The sequence below is a fragment of the Sceloporus occidentalis genome, unplaced genomic scaffold (assembly GCF_023333645.1).
Source record: "Sceloporus occidentalis isolate IW3139 unplaced genomic scaffold, rSceOcc1.0.p SCAF_3, whole genome shotgun sequence".
Lineage (NCBI taxonomy): Eukaryota > Metazoa > Chordata > Lepidosauria > Squamata > Phrynosomatidae > Sceloporus > Sceloporus occidentalis.
Window position 1 is genome coordinate 213,737,135 of NW_028316983.1, and position 26,305 is coordinate 213,763,439.

Consider the following 26,305-nt stretch of genomic DNA (forward strand, 5'->3'; position numbering starts at 1 on the left):
TTTTTATTCTTTTCACTTATATGAACTGAAATAGTCTTGACATATAGTTAAGTCTCTTATGGTTGACAGTTTAAGCATACTAAAGAACTTTTGTAACGTATCTCTCGACTTTACATAGCAGGCAACTGCATTTAACTTTGTGGTTGTTAAGATCACATGATTGTAGTCACTAAGGGGTGCTGTTTACAGTTTCCCATGAATATATGTTCAGCACAAAATTTTCTTTGTTTAGCCAACATGGAAAATCAGTGTCTAATGTGAAAGGGTGAAACCAAGATGAGAGATCAATTAAAGATATATTCTGCATTCAATTCTTTCTGAGGTTAGGTTATGTCAGACTATCATAGTCGATTCAGTAGTAGTAATTTCTAATATGAAACATTTTAAATTATGTAATGGAAATTACTTGCAGGTCTTTCAAAATTGCTATCAGAATTTATAAACCCTTTTTAAAAGGCTATTTTATTTAACCAGAAATTTTGTTTTGTTTATAAAGATCTCCTTCCTCCATTTTAAAGGCTGGATCTACCGTGGGCAGTAAAACCACAAAGAAACACCTTATAACAAGAAGTGAAAGCACTGTGTTGGTGGATAGGTGGTTATTGATTGCCCTCTGGCATCTTAGTGTCTCCCTCTTTTTAATTTCCTTTTGTTGAGTTGAATGGCCTAGCTTAATCTATCTTTTGCTTGTGTTAATTTGTTAAACTACCTGTGTTAAACTGGGTTTTAGTTTTAAAAAATCTAATTCTCCCTGCCAAGCACCAACTCACCTTTATTGTTGCTGTTGTTGTTATTAGGTGTTAGAAGGCCTGCAGTGTCAGTCACTGGATGTGTGTGTGTGTATGTGGGACCCCATTGAAGTGAAAGTGGATCTCATACCTGCTGTTTGCCTTTACTTTAAATAGCAAATTAGCAAGAACAAATTGCCAGGGTGTTTGAGCATCAGCAACTTGCGCTGCTTTAAGACACAATACCAAGAAATTTTGTTCAGAACAAAGGCAGACTAATCCCAGCAGGAAAAGGTAGACACATAAAATAGAAACAAAGGGCTCATTCCCACTTATATTTAAACCGGTTTCGGCTCTATGTTGATAAATCAATCCCAAAGGTCCATCGTTCTCACTATGACAGCAGATCTTTTCATTGTGTCCTTGTAATCGTTTCTTTTTTGGCACGATTGTCTTCCCCATTAGTTTGCACTGCTTCAAAATGCATGTCAAGCGGCAACCTGGGCTCTGGGTGGGGAGAGGGCACTGGCAGGCACTGGGCCTCTTGGTTGGGCTTCATTCAGGAGGTGCTTCCCCCAAAGAAGTGCTCAGGAGCACAGTGCTAAAACCCTCACAGGACTCCATGGCATTTATAGATATATTTTTTAAAAAAAAATAAATTCACAGAAGATTTGATTCATTGGTTTTGCAACCACTTACCTTTGCAAGTAGTTGCAAAATTAATGAATAGAATCTTCTGTGAATTTTATTATTATTTTTTTAAAAAAATGCATCCATAGGTCACAACACAAGCACAAAGGCAACGCTGATGGCGGAGGGATGGGCGAATGGTGGATCTACCAAAAACTGAGGAGGGATGGTGAACACCCCTCTGCCATTAGTCACTCCCCTCCAGAATGATGTGATTCAGATCCGTTGTTTCCACTTGTTGAACACACTCCAGAATCTATTCTTTCCAAAAGATCCACAAAGGAATTAGTGTCAGGAAAGACCGGGGTTTTTGTGTGTGTGTGTGTTTGCCTTGCTTTATCATGATTGAAACCGATCACAGTAGGATCAGAACCAGTTTAAAATGGGAACGATGGTCATATAAACCGATCGACAATTCGCTTTAAAGCATAGTCGGAACGAGTACTCTATGCGATCTTCTGAAAACATCAGGTCTTAGACCCATCACCTTAAGCAAGCAATTCTGGTTGGAATCAGCAGTATAGGGTTATTAGAGAGAACTTTCCACCAATGCCATCCCAGATCATCCTAAGCAGGATAAGCAGGATTAGTCATGGGAATCTTATCAGTTGAGCAGTTAGTAAAGTATCCTCTCATTACCTCCTTACCTCATTTTGCTGCATCAATTTAATCTCATCAGTTGGATTCTCAGTAGAATAAAGAAAAAAATACCATCTTGTTAAGTCAACTGACATTGCATTATTACATTTGCTAGTTAAACTTTAACAGACGTATAGATGTATTGCACGAGAAAACAACGTGGAGCCGGAGAGCTGCAGCTTCCTCCATGCCTTACTGTATCGTATTGTAGTGCTTCAGTTCTCTTCCTGCAGGAGATGGTCTTAAGGTCATATCCCTCCATCATAACTGTCATCCTTCGGCCTGTGAGGGAGTGAAAATGCAGGCCCAGCTCCACCAGGGCTAGCCTGAAGAAGAAGAGCCCTCCCTCTAGTCCATCTGCCTTGGTCCAGGCTGCAGAGGGAGAGAATAACCACTGGACCTCCTCCCCTTTCCTACCACCATTCCCTTCTCCTTTTGTGTCGTGTCTTTTTAGATTGTAAGCCTGAGGGCAGGGAACCGTTTAATTAAAAATAATAATTGTAAGCCGCTCTGATAGCCTTTAAGGGCTGAAGGGCGGGGTATAAATACCATAATTAAAATAAATAAATAAAAGTGTGTCTTTTGTCAGACTGATTTTTCCAGCTAGATAACAGATGCACTTTTACAACCCCACCTGATTCAGTGATCTAGTGGGAGCTAGAAATTACTGAGGGTTTTTAACTTGCATGTTTTCACCCTTTGACTCTGCAGAGACTTCCTCCCCCATGGAAAATGAGAATCCTATATGGATACACACTAAGTAAAGGCATATGAAGAGAGTGTAGGAAAGAGAAGCATTATTAAAGAAGGTTTTTATTCCAAGCAAGCAGTCTTACATTAGCAAAAGGGTATCTTGTACATGAAGGCACCTTCCTTCAGACATTATTTGGGGGTAGTTACAAAGTTACAAAAACAGATCTATGTCATATTCAGTTGAGGCCAGAAGATACCCTAACATGGCTAGCTAAACTTCCTGTGGTGTTCTAAGTCTTTGGAAGTTCATGGGAAGGTGGGAGTTTGGACCTCTTTGTCCTAATGTTACTAGGGACAGCGAGGCAGATAGTATCTCCCCTGTCTCTCCACCAGTCCCCAAAGTCTCTTCAAAGAGTCTGAGGATCCTTCATTCTCTTTTTCTTTTTTATCATCTTGGAAGCATCTCAAAGCTTCCACACTTCTTCCCAAAGTGATTATCTTCACTGGGCCATTGTCTCTCATGATCTCTGTTGTTGCTGACCCCCCTCCCATAAATGTCACCTAAAACCATCACACTATTAACACTTTGTTTACCTGGAGGAGGGACTATACTCCTCAACTGTGTTGTCCAGATAGTGGGATAGCCTGTTATCACAGGTGCATAGCACAAAAAACCCTGGAGTTAACTGTCTGGAGTTTGGGTTAGTTAAGCTCATCATTAGAGTAAAGCTTATCTCCAAATGTTGGGTGGCTGTATGCTTTTTCAAAAAATATATAATCATTTTTGGTTTCTCAGCACAGGTTACTCAGAACAGATTCAGAGTCAGTAATGAAACAGATTGGGTTAATAATCAAATAAATAATGAAATCTTTATTTCTAGCCCGCCTTTCCATAGATCAAGGCGGGTTACAGGTTGCAATGATATACAATACCATAAAAACAGCAATAAAATGAATTAAAAATTACAAACAACAACTTCCAAAGCTAGCTCAAGTACAAATGCAGTGAAGGGAGAGCAGAAATTACATCGAATCAGGGGAAAGCTTGCTGAAAAAGGAAGGTTTTTAGCCCCTTCCTGAATAGGTCAAGGGAGGCGGCCGAGCGGAGCTCGCCAGGAAGAGAGTTCCAGAGCTGTGGGGCCGAGATGGAAAACGCCCTCTGTGCTGTTGTAGAATATTTTGCATCTGGAACTCTCAACAGTTGCTTCCCGGCTGATCTGAGTGTGCGGGGCGGATTATATGGAGAGAGGCGGTCCTCCAAGTACCCTGGGCCCAAGCCATTTAGGGCTTTATAGGTAATAACCAACACCTTGTATTGGGCCCGGAAGTGAATGGGCAGCCAATGTAGGTCTTTAAGTACGGGTGTTATGTGACTGGCCCTGGAGGATCCAGTGACCAGTCTTGCTGCCATGTTCTGAACCAACTGTAGCTTCCAAGTATGGTACAAGGGTTGCCCCATGTAGAGCACATTACAGAAATCCAACCGAGAGGTCACCAGAGCATGTACCACCGTTTCAAGGTCCCCCGGCCCAGGTAGGGTCGCAGTTGGCGTATCAGCCGAAGCTGATAACAGGTGCTCCTGACCGTCGCATCCACCTGAGATGTAAGGTGGAGCAACGAGTCGAGGAGCACCCCCAAACTGCAAACTGAGTCCTTCAAGAGGAGCGTGACCCCGTTCAGGACAGGTGGACAGACATCCATCCCCAGGCCCGGAGAACCTATCACGAGCACTTCCGTTTTCTCTGGATTCAAACTGAGTCTGTTTTCCCTCATCCAGCCAATTACCGACTCCAGACAGGCATCTAGAGGAGAGATGCCATCCTTGGTCACTGCATCAGTCGGAGACACAGAGAAACATATTTGGGTGTCATCAGCGTACTGATAACACCATGCCCCGTGTCTCCGGATGATCTCTCCCAGTGGTTTCATGTAAATGTTGAATAGCATGGGGGACAGAATGGCTCCTTGAGGGACACCAGATGTAAGGGCCCTCTTATCGGAGCACACGTCCCCCAGCTGCACCATCTGGAATCTACCTGAGAGGTAGGAATGGAACCACTGGAGCGCAGTGCCCCCAATTCCTAACTCCCTCAGGCGTTCCAGAAGGATACCATGGTCAATGGTATCGAAAGCCGCTGAGATGTCTAAGAGCACTAACAGGGACACACTACCCCTGTCCATGCCCAGACGGAGATCATCGACCAGGGCGACCATGGCAGTCTCAACTCCATAGCCCGCCCGGAACCCGGTTTGAAATGGGTTGGATCAGTTTGGATCAAATCAGCCTCAACATGACTTGCTAGGAAGCAAAAACCATAGACAGCTTGGGAAACTATTTCTAAACAAACAAACAAACAAAAAAGCACTATAACTACTATAATTCCAATAATAATAAACTACAAACTATTAGCTCCATAATTACAGTGGTTGCTGAGAGCACAGAACTATAACTATAGCTATTCGGGGGTTTTTTTAAAAAATAATTGCCTGGTTGAAGGTTGCTGTTGCACTCATATCCTGCTTGTGGACTTCCAGTGGACATCTGGCTGACCACTGTGTGAACAAAAAGATGGTCTAAGTAGGCCTTTGGTCTGACCCAGTGTCGATCATATTATATTATTAAATCAAGACCCCAGGACCAGGATCTCTACTGGCCCAAGAGCTGTCCCTCCTTTTGTACTTAGAAAGAAGGAGATCCCAGATCTCCAGTAAATGAAACCGTATCTAACATTCCATGCTTCAGCTACCCATTGACAGAAAACTCTCTTGAGGCTTTATTGGTGTGTAAGTGTGACAACTTGGAGTGTCAAAATGTTAAATTTTACTTTGTGGAAATCTAAGTTACATGAAGAATTCTGAACATAGTAGGGCTTTTTGTGTATATGAAGGATTTGAGGGCATTTCACTATGTAGACCTCCCTGCACGTGTGAAATGCCTATGTCAGAGAATAAGGTAGATTAGAATTTTTCACATATGCTAACTTTCTATGAGAGGGGAGCACTTATACATGTATTCAAAATAGTCCCAGGAAAGGAATATATAATGTACTCTCTCTGAACACTGAACAATGGCCTTTCTAGCAGCCATTCGTACCATAGCATTTTTTTGGTCTGTATTTCCACATACTCAAGAAAATTATTCCATTATGCTGTCCATGGCTTGCTTCATAAGGGATATCTGGGGAAAACACTGGCCATGCCCTGTGTGGCTGCCCTTTCCCTCAATAGTCCGTGAAGAGCACAGCATCACCTAGCACCAAAGCAGAACATAAGAGTAGATTCACTTAACTTTAAAATATTTTGTAGGAAACAAACCCTTGTCAGACAAGTGGAAAATGAAAGCGTTTTGCACATCTAGTTGCATTTGAAGCCCATTGAGGCCTTTAAAATTACCTCAAAAATTTCCTCATCACTCATGTCATACTGAATTGCTCACTTCTCTAATTAGACGCCAACCGCAGAATTGGTCATTAATTCTAAGTGTCAAAATCAGGCTCTTGAAAATGGTACATTTTGATTGGCCTTCACGCTTTGGTTGCCAATTGGAGGGTGTTTGAGCATTCATTTGTATATCCATATGTGCGTAATGCCCTCTCTAGAAAATTTCAGCTGATGAAGGCAGCATGCAGATGTTTCTCTGTGCTACTGCCTCATTCTTGTCCTCTTGGGAAGACACAGGGGGTTGCTGCAATATGCAGTCTTCAACTCCATATCTTGCCTCTTTCCCTTGCCCCCACCTTACAGCATCCAAGACTTTACTAACTGGCAAAATTGTGGGAAGGGGATCTACTTTGAAATCTCCTAGCCATCTTCTCTTGTTTCTTTCTCCTTTGTCCTTAGCAGTAGGGAGGCCACAGGGTGCTCTTCATTTTGAAAAGTTGTCAGAAGACAATCTTCTGTTTTAAGATGGGAAGGGCTGTCCTCTCCATGTTCTGTTCAGAACATCAAGGGCCATAAGAAGGGAGTGCTGGGGCTTTAAAGATGCCCATCAGTCGTTAACTCATAGACAGCAGACAGAGCAGATATATAAGTTGCTTGGCCACTTCCCTCTCCACTATCATGTAATACCCATTATGCATTGGTCCCATTGTACATTGGTCCTGTTGTGCATCAGTCACATTGAAGGCTCCCCTACTTAGTTATGTAATGGCGGCCCCATGCTGAATATGGATGTTACAGAACTGCTTGATTCTATTTCCCAGAGATGTACATCCACTTATGAAACCATAAATCTCACAAGTGAATTCCAGCCCTCTTTTTAAAGAAAGCTACAGTTACAATATTGTAATCTCCAACAACATTTGCTCTGTCTGAAGGAGCCCCAAATTACAGAGCTGGGTTTCAAGCTGAAATGCCAATCAAGGGAATGAGCTCACTAGAAGTAAAGAATGGGGTGCCTGCTCCTCTCATAAAGCCACATATAACCCTTCTCACTCTCTGAATAAATCACCATCCTTGTGCAAATTCACTCTCTTCATCATAGTCCATTGCTGTCACTCAGTCTCCTATCCTTACCATACTCCTAGCCTTACAATTGAGACTTTGTGCTAGATACCTCAAAAAAGATGGTAAGGAAAAACAGGAACATCCAAGGATGCTTTGTGCATTAGATACACATCTGGGCAGTGTTAATGCACAGAGGCACTGATGCGAAAGCTACTGAGGCAGAGGAAAAGGCAGAAAAATAGGAAAAGGATAAAACATTACTGCTAAGATTCTTGAGGTGAAAATCACTGGTAGGACAACAGGAGAGGGCTCTTAGAGGTATTGCAGCTAACACCTGAATTTTAAAAGAGGAGGGTGGGAAAACAGGATGCACCATATTCCTCCTTTGAGATATAAGCTACAGACCCAGGCAGTACTGGGTACATTTCAGCTAGTAATCATATAATAATATTCAGATTTAGTAAGTAGAAGCAGAGCTTAGAAAATTTATTTTCAGACTGCAACTCCCAAATACCCAACCTAGAGATACAGGGAGCTGTAGTTCCCAAAAGTAACTTTTCTAAGCTCTAGAAATAAAGCAGCTTGCTATCATTTTCTCCTCTATCTATCTATCTATCTATCTATCTATCTATCTATCTATCTATCTCTATCTCTCTCCTGGATCTTCCTCTCCCAAATTGGGATTCAAGGCATCTGAGAAATTAAACCACGTTCAATATAGGTAAAAACAAAAATAAATTTAAACTATCAATAAGATTAAAAGCATTTAAAACATACTTTAAAGTATAAAACCTTTTAGAAAAATATTTAAAAGTGCCATACTAACGCACTTTCTTTTTTAAAAAAACCCCAGCCAATTCCAAAAAAAGGCTGCCAAGATAAAAGAAAAAGTCTTTGCCATTTTTAAGGTATATGGATTTTGAGATCAAATTCCATAGTGGCCTTGGTCTAAGAGCTGCAAAGTGATTTCATTTGCAGCTTAATTCAGCATAGTGAAAGAGCTCATCAGTGTGCATAATTGCAACTAAATATGGTGGGGAAAAGGAAGGTGGAGAATTGTAATTATGTGCATGCATAACTTCTAAGTTAAAAATATGCTGAATAAAGACTGCACATGGTTGATTACATATATTTTGACACCATTTTATAGCTGGAGGTCCAAGGATTTTTCCACTACAATAACAAAGTCAATACCTATATGTTATCGTCCATTAACCAAATGAGGAAAAGACCATTCAGCGCATTGTAGATCAGAGTTAAAATGCTAAGCACACTTTAGTTATATTTATCTTGAGGCTTATATCTGCTTTGAACACAATGTACTGACATGAGCCAAAAACATAAATTAAAAACAGTGCATACGGGTTTGTACAAGCTTACATTTTCGGGCAAAAGCAGATCTTCAGTTTTGTTGTGATGAGTAAAAGCATGAATGTGAACAGATTGGTCTTCTCAAGAAACAGGTATAGTTGGTGTACCAAGCTAATGTCAGCAAGGGACCCCAGTATAGCTGCTGTCTGGGTTGTAAAACTAGTCACACTTTGTCAGAAGTTACACTGAATTTAGCTGGATTTAATTCCCAGTACATGTAGCAACTGCTGAGCTGTTTTCATGGAAGTAATTTTTTTTTCCTGGAAATAAATGCTACCAACTGCAATCTAGTTGTTAGTCCCAATTAGGATAGACTCAGTGGAATCACTGAGAAATTGGTTCTCTAATGGGATTAACATGGGTCCACTCTGAGATTAACAATTGGATTTAGGCCATTGTTTAGTAGGGTTTACATCCAGGTAAGTGCCAAAGAGGCAAAATCTTGTGATTAATGGATTGGAACTAAGTCCCGTTGACCTCACATGGGTCATAATGTTAGGACTGGGCTGAAGGTTTCTCAGTACAGTTATAAATGCTGTAGTATGCAGACATATTAAAACACATGTTCAAAATTTACTGAATTTATGAGATACATTGAAGCCTCATATTTCCCATGCCATCCATGGTTCCGGCAGATAGCAATTTGGTAAGAGCTTGTTTAATCATGCCTACAGTCACATATTAATTCATCTTGTAGAGTGTTAAATCTTTTAGGACTTGTGATATACTTGTTTTAATTTGCAGGTGATATTGAACTTTTTTTAAAAAAAATCTAATAACTCAAAGACTACTAAGGCTGGTAACTTGCTATAAGTATTTAATAATTTATTTCAGGTTTAATCCTTTATATCCTTAATCTTTATCTATATCTAGACAGATAGCTTCTCTTCATCACTAGACTGAAAGATATGTCAGGGTTTTTTATTCATAAAAAAGAAAATATTGGCTATACAGGTAAATCATGGCAGTGAAAATACCTGTATATATCTATGGACCTTATCACACATTTGGGGGGGGGGGGGGTTGCAGCTCAGATCCGCAGTCACTCCTGTTCTAGCAATGCAAAGCGTGATGTTTTTCCACACCAGATCCAGAGTCACTCCTCTCTTGCAATGTGGATTGAGGTTAAAATGTCATGTTTTTCCACACCTGATTGCCTTTCTGTTGTCCTTTCGAAGTGGAAGAGAAGTCAGTTCGGTTCCAAGCAAGTCACGTGATGTGGAGTCAAGCAAAGGGGAGTGAGTGCACATTTTATTACCACACCAGAGCATACTTTGAGGGTTCAACTATTCGAATCGGCACCCTTGGGCATGCTCAGTGGGGCTCTGAATGCTGTGCTCCTTCCCTGCCCCCTCCTTAGCTGTCATCCTTCATCGGGGTCAGGAGAAGGCAGAGGATGATGATGAGCTTGCTGGGGCTCCCTGGGGCCAGCATCGGGATGCAGGAACAGTCAGGGGATGATGGGATAGCTCGCTGGGGGTCCCTAGGGCCAGGACTGGGATGCAGGAGCAGTCAAGGGATGATGGGATTGATGGGAGGCTGAAGGAGGGGAGCAGATCAGGGTCTAGGAGAAGGCAGGGGATGATGGGATTTGTGGCAGGCTGAAGGAGGGAAGCAGATCGGGGTCTAGGAGAAGACAGGGGATGATGGGATTTGTGGCAGGCTGAAGGAGGGAAGCAGATCGGGGTCTAGGAGAAGGCAGGGGATGATGGGATCGGCTGGTTGGCAGAGAGGAGGAGATGCCATGAAGGAGGAGGAGGGTAATGACAGAAATCGCAGTGCAATCGAAGGCAGCCTGGAAGCGAATTCTCTGAAGTCACTTCCCATTTTTACCAAAATGAGAGGTGACTTTAGAAACACTGCTGAAGCAATTCGCAAGGGGCTCCCATAGAAATCAATGGCATCTGATAAAACAGTCACTTTCCGAGGTGAAACCACATCGTTGGAAGTGCAATCACTTCGGAAGTGATCTGGAACTGAGCCACAACACCACCAAAAAGCTCCGTGTGATATACTCCTATGACATGATTCCTATAGTCCACATGTTAATTTGTTCACTACCAAATTAACCTATACTGTGTAATGTAGAAAAAATATTGTATTATACCAATTAAAGTTGTGATCCAGGTAGTCTGTGGTTCAAATCTCAACCTAGTTATGAACTTTGTATGTGGCTTTAAGTAAGAATCTCGGAGCTTGGAGTACCTCTGCCTTTGCCATGTACCAAATTTCATACATTCCTTGCCTTCCTCTGTGCAGGAGCACTTTCCCCAAATTTTTGCTCTCCCAGGGCTCATTCACACTGACAGTATTGCTCCGAAAGGAACTGGTCAAATTCGGGGGGCTCCCTCCCGAATCTCTCTGGAAGCAAGTGCTGACTACCAATCAGGGGCGTTTTAACACGAATGCCCTCTTGGAGAATTCGGGTTTAAGGTGAAGGTGCCCGGCTGTCAATCAAAGTTAGTTCCGCGATGGTCATAGGTGAAGTTTCCAGCACTGATAGGGGCATCAGAAGTGTGCTTTCCACCCCTCCTTTTTTTTTAAAGGACCAGGCACCACTTGTCAAATTTAAAAACCTCTGGGGTGTGTGTGTGTTGTGGGCATTTGGGTCAGTGTTGTAGATTATTATCTGCCCTTGGCCCCATTTTCAACCCCAAAATGAAAGCTAGTGCCATCTCTGTAGCCTGTATCCCACTCCCTTGGCACCCCAGAATGCCTCATACACAGGTAATAATAATAATAATAATAGTAATAATAATAATATTAACAATAACAACAACAACAACAAAATTAATTCCTCACCTCGGAATGCCAGAAAAGGATGCTTTTTTTTTAACTTTCCCTAGGCTACCCCTGAATTCCTTAGAGACAGTACAAAAGCTGTATCAATTTACCAATTTGCCTAATTGGAAAGAGAAGCATTATATTCGCATTCTAACATTCATTCGCTTTGGAACAGTCATTCCAAAGGAAAAAATAGGCTACCCCTGAAGACAGTAGCAACAGCTGTATCAATTTGCCAAGTTGCAACAGTACATTCGAATTTGAATTCATTCTCATTGCAGCAGTCATTCCAAAGGAAAGAATATGTGCATATAAAAAAAAATCCAAAGGAAAAAGGTCTCTGCTTTCCTTGCTGTAGCGCCCTGACTTGCCCTGAATTGACCCTTGCTCCTGCTCACGATCTATCTATATATCTATGTATCTCTCCTCCTCCTCCTTCCTTCAGACCCTCTCCTTCCTCGGGGATGCCCATTGACTCTTTCTCCCAGCTTCTTCCTCCTCCTCCTCCTCTTCCTCCTCCTCCTTCATCACTTTCTCCACCCCCACCTCTGAAGCCCAAAAGTCACCCCTTTGCATCCAGATTCAGCTCTTTCCTCCTTCTCCTCCTCCCTCCTTTCTGATGATGGGAGGGAATGCCCTGCCCTTTGCCCACCCTCTGACCTAAATCCCTCCCTCAATTTGCCCCAGTCATGATCAGGCGCAAGTTCATATTCCACAGAACCGGGGTTTCTCAAAAGAAACGCTATTTGCGCTGATTTCTTTTAACCCGCTCTAAGGGGCATTTGCCATGGAACGGGTGTGCAAGCCTCTGATTCGCTTGTGGGGGATTCGGGGTGAATATGAACTTCACGTGCAAGAATCGGTGTTTTTCGTAGTCTGAACGGCCCCCCAGACTGTGTTATGCCATGAGAGGCCTTTTACCCTCAAACCAAGAAGTCAGCTGGACATCACTTCCAATTTTGACAAAAGGCCTCCCCTTTTCCAGGAGGGAATGTAGCAAAATTGTCCCCTATACCTATTAAAGGGAGTGGAGAGCATTTAAACAAAAATGAGGACATGAACTTTCCCCTTGACATCTAAAAAACATAGAACTCCACTGCTTGTCCAGAAGAAGGAACAGGCAACAGTTGTAAGACTGCCTATCTAAAGAGGCATTAATGTGCTATGCACATCAGTCATACAAAGTGTGAAAGGACTAACTGGGGAAAATTGATCAAATTGCTCCTCAGGAATTATACTGCACAGAATGAAGACAGTAAGTACAGAATGTCCTTACACCAGACAGAAGATACAATATGTATCAGACACATTCAGACACTCTGAGAACCTAGATTACAGACTCATTTATAGATATTAACTGGCTGAAACAAGTTTATCAAACAGATTGGACCAAATTTTTATCCTGTGTTTCAACACCTGGTAATCTCAAAAATAAATTTCTCAGAGGTGAACAAATGTCATACCCAGTAAAGTGTACCATATTTTATGGTCTTTGGAATTTTACTAAGATCTAGTTATGATTCTTTGGAAAGGAAAGCATTCCTCTTTAAATAAGGTTCTAGTCCAACTCCAGCCGTTAGTCCCAACTACAGAAGAACAATTGAATAAAAAGGAGTGTGACAATTAAACAGCTATGTTAAATTGATTTCATATGTTTGCTTTGTTGGAACTGAAAACCTGTGTGTGTCTATTCAGCCCCACACATTATTGTCTAGGAGCGGTTTTTCTGTTTTTGTCTAGTTTAAGGAGTACCAGAAACAATTGACTTATCTCAACTATAAGGGACAAATCAACCATTCAAGAGTATAATACCCCATTCATTGATTGCCTCCCACTCCCAGCAAAAAACAAAATGAAAACAAAAATAAAAACACAACCCATGAAGTATTTTGATTGAGGTCAAGACCATTCTGAATTTTTTTTCCTAAAGTGTGAGAATACCTTACAGTGAACTGTATAGTTACAAAGTACAGGCTCTTTGTTCCATGAGCCATATGTGTGTAGTCTCTTAGATATTACAATAGCAATAATACTGCCTATTTTGATGAGGAATGAATAGCAGCTGCTCTTGGTGGATTACATTCATAATGTCTAGAGGTAGCCTATTAATTAAATTTTCCTGTTATCATTGAGAACTGTAATATAAGGGAGAAAACCAATTTGCCTGCTTCAAGATAAAAGCTAATCCCTTTCTTACCAGCACAACACCTGGAAAACTCTCTAATCAAAACACTATCTTAAGCTTACTAAGTACTTTATTTATTTATTTTTGTCTTTAGTCCCAAATCTTAATAGCAAAAAGGCAAGATAAACTCAAACTCTCAATTAGTGGGGAAATGTCCAAGTACCATTATCAGGAGCGATGGCAGGATACAAACCGCCATATAGTACGTATAGGATACGTACTAGGGTTAGGAAGGGGCGGTGCTTCCGCACCCCCCTAACCCTAGTACGTATCCTATACGTACAAGATGGCGGCGCCCCTTCTACATGGGCGCCGCCATCTTTACGTACTGGACGCATAGCGTCCAGACGTGTCGCGGCGCCTATGACGTCGCGAGTCCGCGCCAGGCGCCTCGCGACGTCATAGAGGCGCCGCAAGAAGAAGCTCTGAAATGGAGCTTCTTTTTTGCTCTGCGTGGGAGCCGCGCGGTTTGACTGCTGCAGCTCCCGCGCGGAGCAAACGGCGGCGGCGGGGAAGCGCCGCAAAGCGGCGGTTTGTATCCCGCCAAAGTTTCCTTTGATCTAAAACTGTATTACCTTTCTAACTTAATGTGAAAGGTATGTAAAAAAAAACAAAAAACCAGAAGCATTGTCAACTTGAATTTAAACATTCATTATTTATTAATATACTTATTAACTGTATTTATTAAATTGAAAAGGTAAATAATGCAATTACTATATACATCAAACAGGTTAATTTTACTGATCACAGATTTCCAGGTAACCTGGCTACAGTACGGCAAAAGCTCCAGATATATAGTTGTTACTATTTTTGATCATTTTGAACATAACTGGGAACAGCTCATATCCAGCCCAGCTTTAGATAATGCCACCCGCGCTAGATGACACCTTTCTGGGAACTGAGCACAGTAAGCCTTTTTTTTTCCCAGATTGGTTTCTAATCTCTGCATTTCATGAGATGAAACAGATACCTGAGCTATTTCACTGAGTATGAACTGCAGGTTAGAAATGCGTTGAAAGATTTGTTATCAACTATGTGGTGATGTACATACAGACACAGAACAAATGAACTTCCCTGCACTGAAGTAAGAGCAGCATACAAAATTAATCTTGTGGGATTTATTTCTTAGACTTAACTTGTTGGAATCAGTGGCCTGTTACAAATGGGCACCCTAGTAGGCGACGAGCGCGTACTAGGGTTAGAAACGGGCGTCACTTCTTGACACCCCTAACCCTAGTACGGACCCAGTCCGTACAAAATGGCGGTGCCCTATACAGATGGGCGCTGCCATGACTACGTCATCATCGCGCTGCCTTCAAACGAGGCGGTGTGGTAATGACGTCGTTGCGCCGCGTGAGGGCACCTAGAGCGCCCTTTCCATGGCGCGAGAAGGAGCTCCGAAAAGGAGCTCCTTCTGTGGTTTGCGTCGCTGGCGCAGCCTTTAGATGGCTGTGCCAGGGACACAAGGGTGAAAGGGGCCAAGCGGCCCCTTTCTCCTCCTCCCCGCCACCATCAGGTGTCCTTGGGGCATGAAGCCCCAAGGACACCCCTTGCCAGGCTGCAGGGAAGTGGCCTTTTGCCGCTTCCCCGTGGCCTGGAAAGCAGTGGATCGGGACCTCAGAGGCTGCCGTTGTGGCAGCTGAGGCCCCGATACAGCAGGGAAAGAGCTGGTTACAGGGCGCCCCAAAGGGGCAGTCTGTAACACGCCAGAGTAATCAAATCAGTTTTATCAGATAAAATGCTAAATACAGTATTGAAGAAAATAAAATGTCATGACAAATGAAGAGAGGGCCTCTTTTTAAAACATGTTAAATGTAATACTCAGAGTATTCCTGGCCATCCAATTACTAACTACAGCTACCCCTGCTTAGCTTACAAGATCAGACAGAATCTGCTGCCTTTAGGTTATACTGGTGGTGTATTAACTTATCGGTGCTTTCCTTTCCTTTGATTTATCATGTAATAAAACATATGTGCTTTAATTTGAATCTTTGTCAGTATTCTTGCATTAATTTCCCCACTTTGCTCTAGCACACTGCCTAATCTGCCATGTACATACAGTACACAACATTATTATGGAAAATCTCACTAAATTGTGTACATATGTGAACTAGGACATGTGGAAACAAGATGCTAGGACACAATGCCAAAACTGAAGAAATAATCCAGTTGGGCACCGCTTTAACAGACTTGGCTCGATACTAGGGAATTCTGGGAATTGCAGTTTTGTGAGACATTGAGCCTTCTCTGTCAGGGAGCTCTAGTGCCACAACAAACTACAATTCCCAAGATTCCTTAGCACTGAGCCAGAGCAATTAAAGCGGTGACAAACTGGATTATTTTTGCAGTATATTTTGGACCAGTGTCTTCTCTATTCCAAAGGAAGCTGATCTTTCTAGTTGGACTCCTTCACCATCTCCAGCTATAGAGAAGTGAAATGGAGGTGCAAGAACAAAATTAAAATTTTCTGACATGGGTAAGAAATTATCATTACAAATAGCTGAATACATTGTTGAAGACATAAAATGTGTTTTAATAGTTTTCATGCACTATTGACTCCTTCCTTGGCAGCCAGTTAGTAGATAGTAGAAGCAATCTGTGAAGTGAAAAGCAACTGCACTATCAGATCATTTTAGCATATGGTGGGAGCCTTAAGGAAATGTGCTGGAGAATCACATAAGGGAAAAATGTACATTGACAGAAGTGACAGTAGGGGATTATACAGAGTTTCTTTGACTTTTGTCCATGTTTGCACTTACTCAGTCCTTATACTTCACTAACAAAGCTAACTTGGATTTAGCTTTATGGAAGGATTTATATATTACTGTAATTCAATTCTGTCCTGAATACTATATGACAAACAACGCAGCTGTGGTTAAAGGAAGATCTAGTTTGGGATACATGACTATGGGGTTATGAACTGTAAAAAGATATGTAGTTAAGCAATCCAGTTTTCCTTTGAGCAGCTTTATTTCTACTGCTTTGTGGTGAAAATATCAATTTCTTACCATCATCATTTCATTGATGACAAGTGGGACATGTGTGACCAAGTAGCATTAGAGTGTGCTCAAGCTGGCAAAGCTTATTAATGAGGAAGAGGAGATGCTGCAGCAATTTCCTTTTCCCTGACCCTGCTGAGAAGAGCAAGACTCTGCTGCTCATTGTTTCTCTCCTTGCGGAGATGAGTGTATACTCAGTTTAAACTCAGTTTGCAGCAATTGAAATAAACTGAGGAGAAAGGAGGAAAGAGGGGGTAAGAGAGGGATACTGGGACAAAAGAGGATGAAGTTGGACAGTTGGAAAGCATGCAGTTTTTCATGACATATTTTCATTATTTGTATGTGTATGCCTAAATACCCTAATGGTGATCCTGTCTGATCTTAGAAGTTATTCAGACTCAGCTCTGGTTGGTATTTGGATGAATACCAATGAATACCATGAGCACACCATATGCAGGGATTTTTTAATACATGGATTCAAGCATCCACGGTTTGAAAATGTTTTTAAAGTACACACATTCCAATAAGCAAGCCTTGGTTTTTCCACTTTATATAAGGGACACCATTTTACTATGCCATTGTATTTAATGGAACTTGAGCATCCACAGATCTTGATATCCACAAGGGATTCTGGACCCAAACCCCAATGGATACCAAGGGAAGACTGTACCATGTACTATAGGCTATATTTCCAATGGTGGAACTGGCAAAACCACCTCTGAGTATTCCTTGCCTAAGAAAGCCGTATGAAATTTGCGGGGCTGCTATAAGTCGAAGGTGACTTGAAAGCACATACCCACACATATATGTAGGTTTCCTTACTGAAGATCTTTTCTTGGTCACTCATCATGATTTCTTGGGAAGTATACGGTGACCCTGTGAAACACCATGCCATTGTTACACCAGGTAGGCAACACAGTTCAGTTTATGCTTCTTTTCTAATCGGAGGATTTCAAGTGAGGTGCTCCAGTGTTACGGAAACAGGGACTGAAGAAAGATTCATTTTGCCCCCAAGCTGAATGGGAGGTGATGGAGCCAGCAATATCTCCCCAAGATGCGATGAGAATGGTATAGCCCTGGCTTTGGGCAGAGACATTGCTGGTTACCTTCTGTCAGTGAGCAACTGCCTCAGCGCAGAGCAGAAGCAGAGCTGCTCATCTCTTTTGTCTCGCTGTTGGAGAGAAGTGTCTCTTGGAGAGCAGGATTTCTTCAGAATGACTATGTACAAGAGCAAACGCAGAAGCCAAAGATGTAAGTAGCCATAATTCATTCATGTCTGTCTCTCCCTCCCTTTGTGTATGTATATAAACTAGATCATTGGGGAGGGAAATGCCTCCTAATTTGATTGAGAACTATGCCTTACTTTCTTTTGTTGTGGTTAAATTGCACGAGTGGGATTTTCAGTGCATTTATAATACAGTATCTGTATTATTAGGTGAAGGGGAGATCAAAAGAATGAAAAATAAGCACACTTGTTACTATGGAAACCATCAGCAAGCAACTGCTTTATAAAACCAACAAGGAAATAGAGATCAAATACAAGTTCACGGTGTTCCTTATTCAGACAATAATGACTGGATGGGTAACCGTTTGCTTTCAAAAGGACAAGGGGGAGTAGTGAGAGGGAGCATCGGGGGGAGGGGGCATCATTATATTATCTTATGCAGATTGATTTTAGGAAATAAGATATTTAGAAATTAAATTGCCCTTGTTTGTCATGCACTACTTTTGAAAGAAAGACAGTCATGGAGCCAAAAGAGGGGAAAATAGAAAGAGCGTCTGTGAATTGAAAATAAAAATCTGAAGCTATTTTTTTTAATATCCACACATCATTAGCAACTGTATTTTGTTCTTTCTCAAAACAAATACAGCACCTGCTGTGACAGATTCTTAACACAGCCAGTTTGGCACATCTGAGTTGAATGCAAAGACTTGGAGGGTTCAAACTATTAAGCCTGTACTACTGTACATATGATCAAAACCAGCAATAAATTCAATAGAAGTTTTGCCACGACTTCAATAGGATTGCCCTTACAGGCACAAACAAAAAGGTAAAAATGAACAGGGAATTATCTTGTGAACTGCTGGAACACCAACTGGAGAAGGAAGGGGGAAAGGCAAAAGAATGTAAATATATTATTAACTAGTGTGAGATTTTTTTTCTTCTTTTGTCAAAATATTATGTGCTGTTTTTAATCACCCTTTCTTTCAGCAGAAGCTTCCCCAGGTAGTAGAACTTGTGCAAGCATCTAAAAAAAGAAAATAAATAATAATAATAATAATAAATGTTTTATTTGTATACCGCCCTTCCGTAAGATTCTGCTCCATTCAGCAATAACAAAAGAATCCTTAATGGCACATTTAAAAACCATTAACATTTTTTTACCTTTCTTTTTTTTTTTTTTTTACATTAATGCAGAAATAATGCAGTTTGACACCACTTTAACTCCATTGGCCCCATCTTACAGAATCCTGGGAATTGTAGTTTTGTGAGGCACAGCACTCTTTGGCAGAGAAGGCTAAAGATCTTGTAAAACTACAAATCCCTAAATTTCATAGAATGGGGCTACAGCACTTAGTTAAACTGTATTATTTCTACAGTGCAGAAGCATCCTTGGATTTAGGCTCATTTTTCTTTTCACTGACTTAATGCCCGGCTCTTCTTCAGCCTGTCTCCTGAAAATATACAGCAAGTGGCTGTAGCTACAGTGGTTCAGGCTAAGGAACTAGATGCTGAATGCAGAATGGAGTGAGACGATCTGCAGAATAGACTTGACATGCTCATAATTTGTGCTCGTATCTTGGTTGGCTGTAACATTTGTTTCCTCACTTTTCAAATTTGTTTATTAACCACAACTCTGCAACCATTTCCCTAACACAACATTTCTGGGGGCTACCTGGGAGGAAATCATTTCAGACCTCCATGGAGCTTTCAATGTCAATACATTTTCCAGCCATCATTATATTTTGCTGGTAGAGCCATGGGCCACCATGATTAGGTAAACTTGGTAAAATGTTGGCCAGCAGAACAGAAGCTCAAGCGGAATTATATGACAGAAGCTGTATTCTAAAATCAATTTCACAGTCAGTCTTGAAGCGGTCTGGAGAAAAGGGGGTCAGAGCTAGGAATTCAAAGAGGGGCCATGTAGTGTTGGGCTGAACTGAGAAACAGATTAGAGGCAAAGTGGGAGGAAAGTGTGTGGAGACAGCCAGTTTAGTTAGTAACAAATCATTAAAACACTTGTTGAAAGGAACCTATGGGAGAAGGAAAGCTAGCAAGGAGTTGTAGTCTGTTAGCCACATTTCTAGTTTTCCTTCCTGGAAAGTGGAACTAAAAAGAGAAGCTACACATTGAATCTGTGGAGACTTGAAATACATGAGACTGAGTCCCACCTTTCTCACATCAGAGAACTGGGTTGTTGGATGGATGCCGTGAAACTGGTCCAGATTTGATCAGACTGTGTTCTCATTTATTAATATATGTGGTTAGCATGTCTGTGTGTGTTGTGTGCCTTCAAGTCATTCTCAACTTCTGAAGACCCTAAGGCAAAACTATAACGGGGCTTTCTTAACAAGATTTGTTCGGAGGAGGTTTGCCATTGACACATTGTTAAATGCCATTTGTGCATTTGTTTGTCTCTTTGTTTTTAATCTTCTGTCCCTATCCTTAGTTTTTATACCATTGTACTGTTTTTATTTCACTGTAATTGCTGTTGTTAGTATCCTTGAGTAGTGCCAGTGCAATAGAAGGACAGGGCACCTGCATTTTCTAAAGTAAATAAATAATATACTATAACAAATGAACAACATGTAGGGAGAAAATTAGAAGAACCATATTAAGTATTCATAATACTTTCTGTTAAAATCACATCCATCTGGACATTCCTGTTAGCCATTCCCAAATATCTAATTCATGATTCTTTCAGCCTCATCCTGTTATTGAATTTCAGTAATCTTTCTCACACCTTTATCAACCTTTTAATCTCAAATTGGCTCAGTATTTTATCATCTCTGCTTGATCATAAATTCCTGTGATCTATATTGTAGCTGCACATTTAACTGACTTATAATAAACTCCACCTATGTAGTCAATGCTTTTACTAGGTTTTCTACATTCTGAATCTAGAGTCTCCTAGATCTCTTTACTGTCATTAAATTTAGCATTTAGTTCCTTTGCTGGAAATGACTACAGGTAAATATATCCCATGAATATTTTTGAGATGTTTGCTGCATAAATGATCACAGTGCTTAACCAAATGAGATGGATGAGTTCAAATACGAATGGTTTAATAAAAATTTTCCAGTGAATATTTTTATCATCAAGTGGTATGACACATGAAATGGGAGAGAATTGCAGATAATGAACTTTAAAACATACCTTGAGGAATGTTTCAATGAATGTTCCATATGCATATGTAGAATCATATTATTCATCATAGAAAATATTCAACATACATTTATCCAGAAGCTGCTTGAAATCCTGGAAACTAAAGCATTTAATCTAAAGCATAATATGTCTGAGCTACAAACAGTAAAAGGATCACAATGTATTCATTAAAAGCTAGTGGGAAAACAGGCAACAAAACCAGACATTCTAGGCAAATGTTTCTCTTTCAAGAGAGTTACCATCACTGAAAAGACCCTACCCTAGTGATCATTTGCCTCATTTCTAATAATGGGAGTGCCTGCTGGCATTGGTGAAGGATAGCAAAAGATTTTTCTGAGTTACGATTACTAGTACAGTCTGTGGGTGTGGGAGGCAAGCTCAGTCCATATTCATAGAATCATAGAGCTGGAAGGGCCATCCAGTCCAACCCCCTGCCATGCAGGAAGACACAGTCAAAGCACTCCCATTCAGCCTCTGTTTAAAAACCTCCAAAGAAGGAGACTCCATCACAGTCCAAGGTAGTGTGCTCCAAACTAGCAAACAGCTCGTACCATCAGGACATTCTTCCTAATGTTTTCATGTAGCTTGAATCCTTTGCTCCATGCCCTAGTTTCTGGAGCAGCAGAAAACAAGCTTCCTCTATCCTCAATATGGCATCCTTTCAAATACTTAAACACAGCTATCATATCACCCCTTAACCATCTCTTCTCCAGGCTAAACATACCCAGCTCCCTAAGTCTTCCCTTATAAGACATGGTTTTCAGATATTTCACCATGTTGGTCACCCTCCTCTGGACATGCTCCAGCTTGTCAACATTCTTCTTGAACTGAGGTGACCAGAACTGGACACAACATTCCAGGTGAGATATAGCCAAAGCAGACTTGAGTGGTACTATTACTTCCGTCAGTCTAGACACTATACTTTTATTGATGTCACTTGTCGACTTAGGGTAACCCCATGAATTCCATAGAGTTTTCTTAGGCAAGGAATACTCAGATGTTGTTTTTCCATGGTATCATAGAGTTGGAAGGCGTCTCATGAGTCATCAGGTCCAACTCAATGCTCAGCACAGGATCTCCAGGTAAAGCATCCCCCGCAAGTAACTGTCCAGCCTATTTTTTTAAAATGTCCAGAGAAGGAGACCCCACTTCCTCTCTAGGCAATTAACTCCATCACTGAACCACTCTTACTGTAAAGACATTCCTTCTAAAATTCAATTGAAATCTACTCTCTTATAACTTTAAACCATTAAACCTGGTCCTACCCTCTGGGGCAGCAGAGAACAGGCCTGCACCCTCCTCTCTGTGACAGCCCTTGAGATATTTGAACAGTGCAATAATGGCACCCTTCAGTCTTCACTTCGCCAAGCTGAACATGACCAGCTCCTTAAACCTTTCTTCATATGTTTTGTTTTGCATAATCTTGTCCTTTTTGCCCTTCTCTGAACCTGCTCCAATTTATCTGTATTCTTCTCAAAATGAGGTACTCCAGATGAAGCCTGACAAGTAAAGAATATAGTGGAACTATTACTTCCCTCAACTTCTCTTATTGCTCTACCAAAATGTACAACGTACATCATGGAAGCTTTTGAAGTTCCACTGGCTTTCTCATCAGGGAAAAGATGTTTTTAAAAATCACACAGATGAAAAAAGATTGTGATGACAATTTTTTTTTATCAGACGTTTGTTCCTGCTGTAGTCCAGTTGTCCACATGTCCGATTGATGCTTGTTTTTGTAAAAAAAAAAAAAAAAAGTCAGTCAAATCATGTGCATCTACATCACAGCATTTTTCCAGTTGTTCAACATTAAACACCATTCCCTTGGGGGAAGCCCCCTCTCTGTCAGCCTTGGAGGATGGCAATAGCAAGCCCCTCTGTAGAACCTTTGCTGAGAAACCCCATGATAGGTCCACCCCTTTGCACAAGCCCTCCTGAGTGCTTCAAATGGGATCGACAACACGTTCCTATTGGTGGCTCCTTCCAAAAACCCGGTTCTTTTAAAAAGATGAGCTGGAACCCCTGATTCCAAAAGAACCGGGGTAAGTGGGCATTTTGCTTGCCCCCCCCCCCCAACTGCACTGAGTGTGCTTGGTGCGAGTACGAACAACCCCCATTTAACTTGGCTTCTTCATTGGGTTATTTCATAGTGTGAATGGGGTCTAGGTATCCAATGTCCTTGTGATTGAAAGCAAATCCTATTATAGTGATTTCTCAGCCTTCTTATTGCTCTCTTATAATCTCAGGTGTTGCTGTACAGGTCACCATCTTCAGGTGTTCTCCAGGTTTTAAAATAATTTATGATAATGATAAGCTATTATTTCTTCTCTTCTGTGATGTTAAATCTGTGAGTTTACAAGAGGCGGAAAATGCCTGAAATTAGCTTAGCACCTCCCCAGAATAACTGCTTGTAACACTATTTCAATGAATGACGTGATGTTTTATAGATGCCCACTGAAGGCATTCAGTAATTAAGAAGAGCAAGTTTGGCATTTCCTGATGTGAAACCACCTTTTCATTTATCATGCCCTTAATTCCATGGCACATCAGACCACTGGATGGCTTTAAACTGTATTTGTCATGGTTGAGCGCAGGTCATACATACTTATGACACCTTCTACTCACTGACACTACTCAGATACTGGCATAAATTAATTAACAAAACCTCTGACAATGAAGCTACTTTACACAGAGTGTTTTTACACATGCCCAGCCTCTCCTTGTCCTCTTTTAAACTGGAACCTTGTAGCACCATCAGCATTTGAAGGATAGTTCAGGAGGTCTGGAGAACACAGACCTTGGAGATAGGTCATAGCATCATGTCTGCAGTAAACAGTGCAACCATCTTGAGCTGAGGAAGAGTAGGATTCTGTTCTAGCTGATCTTACCTTAGCTGTGTGTGTTTGTCCACAGCCATCAAGGCAATGGTAGCTACTTCCAGAATGGCTTACTGAGCGTTCATGAAAATAAGTTTAAAAAAGCATAGGCCTATAGGTTTATTGACTGTACTATGTTAGTTCAGGCCTCTGAGCCTCTGAGAAAGTGGACAGTTGTCTATTAGCTTAGTACTGTGGCCCAACAAGATATATTGCAAGGAGATTAAATAATGCTATCCTTTCCCTAAACTGGTACCCACTTGGCATGTTGGGCACCCATTCCCCTTTGTCTCCAGCCAGTGTGGTAGGCTGGTTGTGGACAATGGAGATTGTGGTCCAGCACATCTTCAATCGATCTTGGACGAAATGGATTTTCTGGACCCATTTCAAACCAGCTTCCGGGAGGGCTATGGAGTTGAGACTGCCATGGTCGCCTTAGTTGATGATCTTCGTCTGGGCATGGACAGGGGAAGCGTGTCCCTGTTAGTGCTTTTGGACATTTCAGCGGCTTTCGATACCATCGACCATGGTATCCTTCTGGAACGCCTGGGGGAGTTGGGTATCGGGGGCACTGTACTCCAGTGGTTCCGCTCCTACCTCTCAGGTAGATTCCAGATGGTGCAGCTGGGGGACGTGTGCTCCGATAAGAGGGCCCTTACATCTGGTGTCCCTCAAGGAGCCATTCTGTCCCCCATGCTATTCAACTTTTACATGAAACCTCTGGGAGAGATCATCCGGAGACACGTGGCACAATGTTATCAGTACGCTGATGACACCAAAATATGTTTCTCTGTGTCTCCAACTGGTGCAGTAACTAAGGATGGCATCTCTCCTCTAAATGCCTGCTTGGAGTCGGTAATGGGCTGGATGAGGGAAAACAAACTCAGCCTGAATCCAGAGAAAACGGAAGTACTGGTGATAGGTTCCCCAGGTCTGGGTGTTGAGATTTGCCATCCAGTCCTGAATGGGGTCACGCTCCCCTTGAAGGACTCGGTGCACAGCTTGGGAGTGCTCTTAGACTCTTCGCTCCAGTTGTCTTCTCAGGTGGTCAGGAGCGCTTGTTATCAGCTTCGGCTGATACCTATTTTGAAAGATCTTCATTGGCTGCCTATTCGCTTCCAGGCCCAATACAAGGTGTTGGTATTAACCTATAAAGCCCTAAATGGCTTGGGCCCAGGGTACTTGGAGGACCGCCTCTTCCCATACAATCCGCCCTGCACACTTTGGTCAACAGGGATGAAATTGTTGGAGGTCCCTACGTCACGCTATGCGAGGACCTCACAGAGGGCTTTTTCCATCATGGCCCCTAAAACTTGGAATAACCTCCCTGACGAGTTCTGTTCCGCCACATCTCTAGCTCTTTTTAAAAAGAGCTTGAAGACATTTTTCTTTTCCCAGGCCTTTCCACCGTGAAACCATCTTATCCCTAGCCTTTTATTGATGACCCTGGATTTATTTATTCCCGATTCCCCTTTACCTCTGGCCCTTGTTGTTGTTTTTTATGCTGTTTTTAACGTTGTTTTAATAATTTTTGTTGGTATGTTTTATTGTACGCCGCTTTGATCATACTGTTGGAAAAGCGGGTTACAAATGAATTGTTATTATTATTATTATTATTATTATCTAAAAAATACCAGTTTGGAGAGGCTTTCTTAAAATGGCGCTGCCATTTTGACACCCCCGTCACATGCTAGGGGCGAGGCCAATATGGACAGTGTGTCCTTGGCCAACCCCTAGCACGTGACGGGGGCGCCGTATCTGCCAGTATGTACAACACCATTCTTTAATATATTTTAAAAAGTAAGCCTTGTTCCAGTTTGATTTATTTCTCCATCCATAAGCAATCACTGCATGAGCAGCTTTTAGGAATTGTTTTACTACATATTTTTGATTATTGTTCAATCTTAATTCCCCCTAAATTGAGAGTTAAGCAATTTTCTTTACTTAATTGTATCTCTATCCCTATAATTGCATTTATCTGTTGCTTAACCTCTGTCCAAAATTTTTGTACAAATGGGCATTCCCACCACATATGTATATATACAGTATTCCCTTAACTCCACATCCATGCCAACATTTGGATTGAAATTTGTCATTTGTGAATGCTAATTGATATGGTGCCCTATACCATTTTCCAATCATTTTCATTTGTTGTTCTTTTACATTTGTATTTTTGATTTTAACTATTTCTTGTAGCCAAATTTTAATTTTATCTATATCAATCAATAAATCTTTTTCCCAGTTCATTGTCAATCCCTCTATCATTTTAAATTGGGTTGTTAACATAATCTTATAAAATTTTCCTCTTAGCCCTATACCCACTTCTAATTTTTTCCCAATTATTTCTTCTAATAATTCATTTTGATCGACAATATTTAATTGTATTTCATCTAATAATTTTATTATCCCTTTTATTTGAATCCAGTATTGCTTTCCTATTAATGTAGTTAATTTTTCTTCCTGTATTCATGCCCCTGTCGAACCATACAAATCTCCAATTATTTTTAATC

At 41.3% G+C, this 26,305-nt stretch overlaps 1 protein-coding gene across 5 annotated transcripts in view; it reads left to right on the plus strand.

Moving 5' to 3' along the window:
• The window catches only part of RALYL (RALY RNA binding protein like), a 346,824-nt gene that overhangs the window by 230,049 nt on the left and 90,470 nt on the right, over positions 1–26,305 (plus strand). Inside the window, exon 1 of one of the 5 annotated variants that reach the window (XM_089517544.1) lies at positions 17,624–17,786. The exons of the other annotated variants lie outside the window; for them this stretch is intronic. Within the exon in view, the coding sequence (XP_089373670.1) occupies positions 17,750–17,786 (37 nt within the window). The 5' untranslated portion in view covers positions 17,624–17,749. Of the gene's footprint in view, positions 1–17,623; positions 17,787–26,305 lie in introns of those variants that run through there. 5 annotated transcript variants of the gene reach the window in all.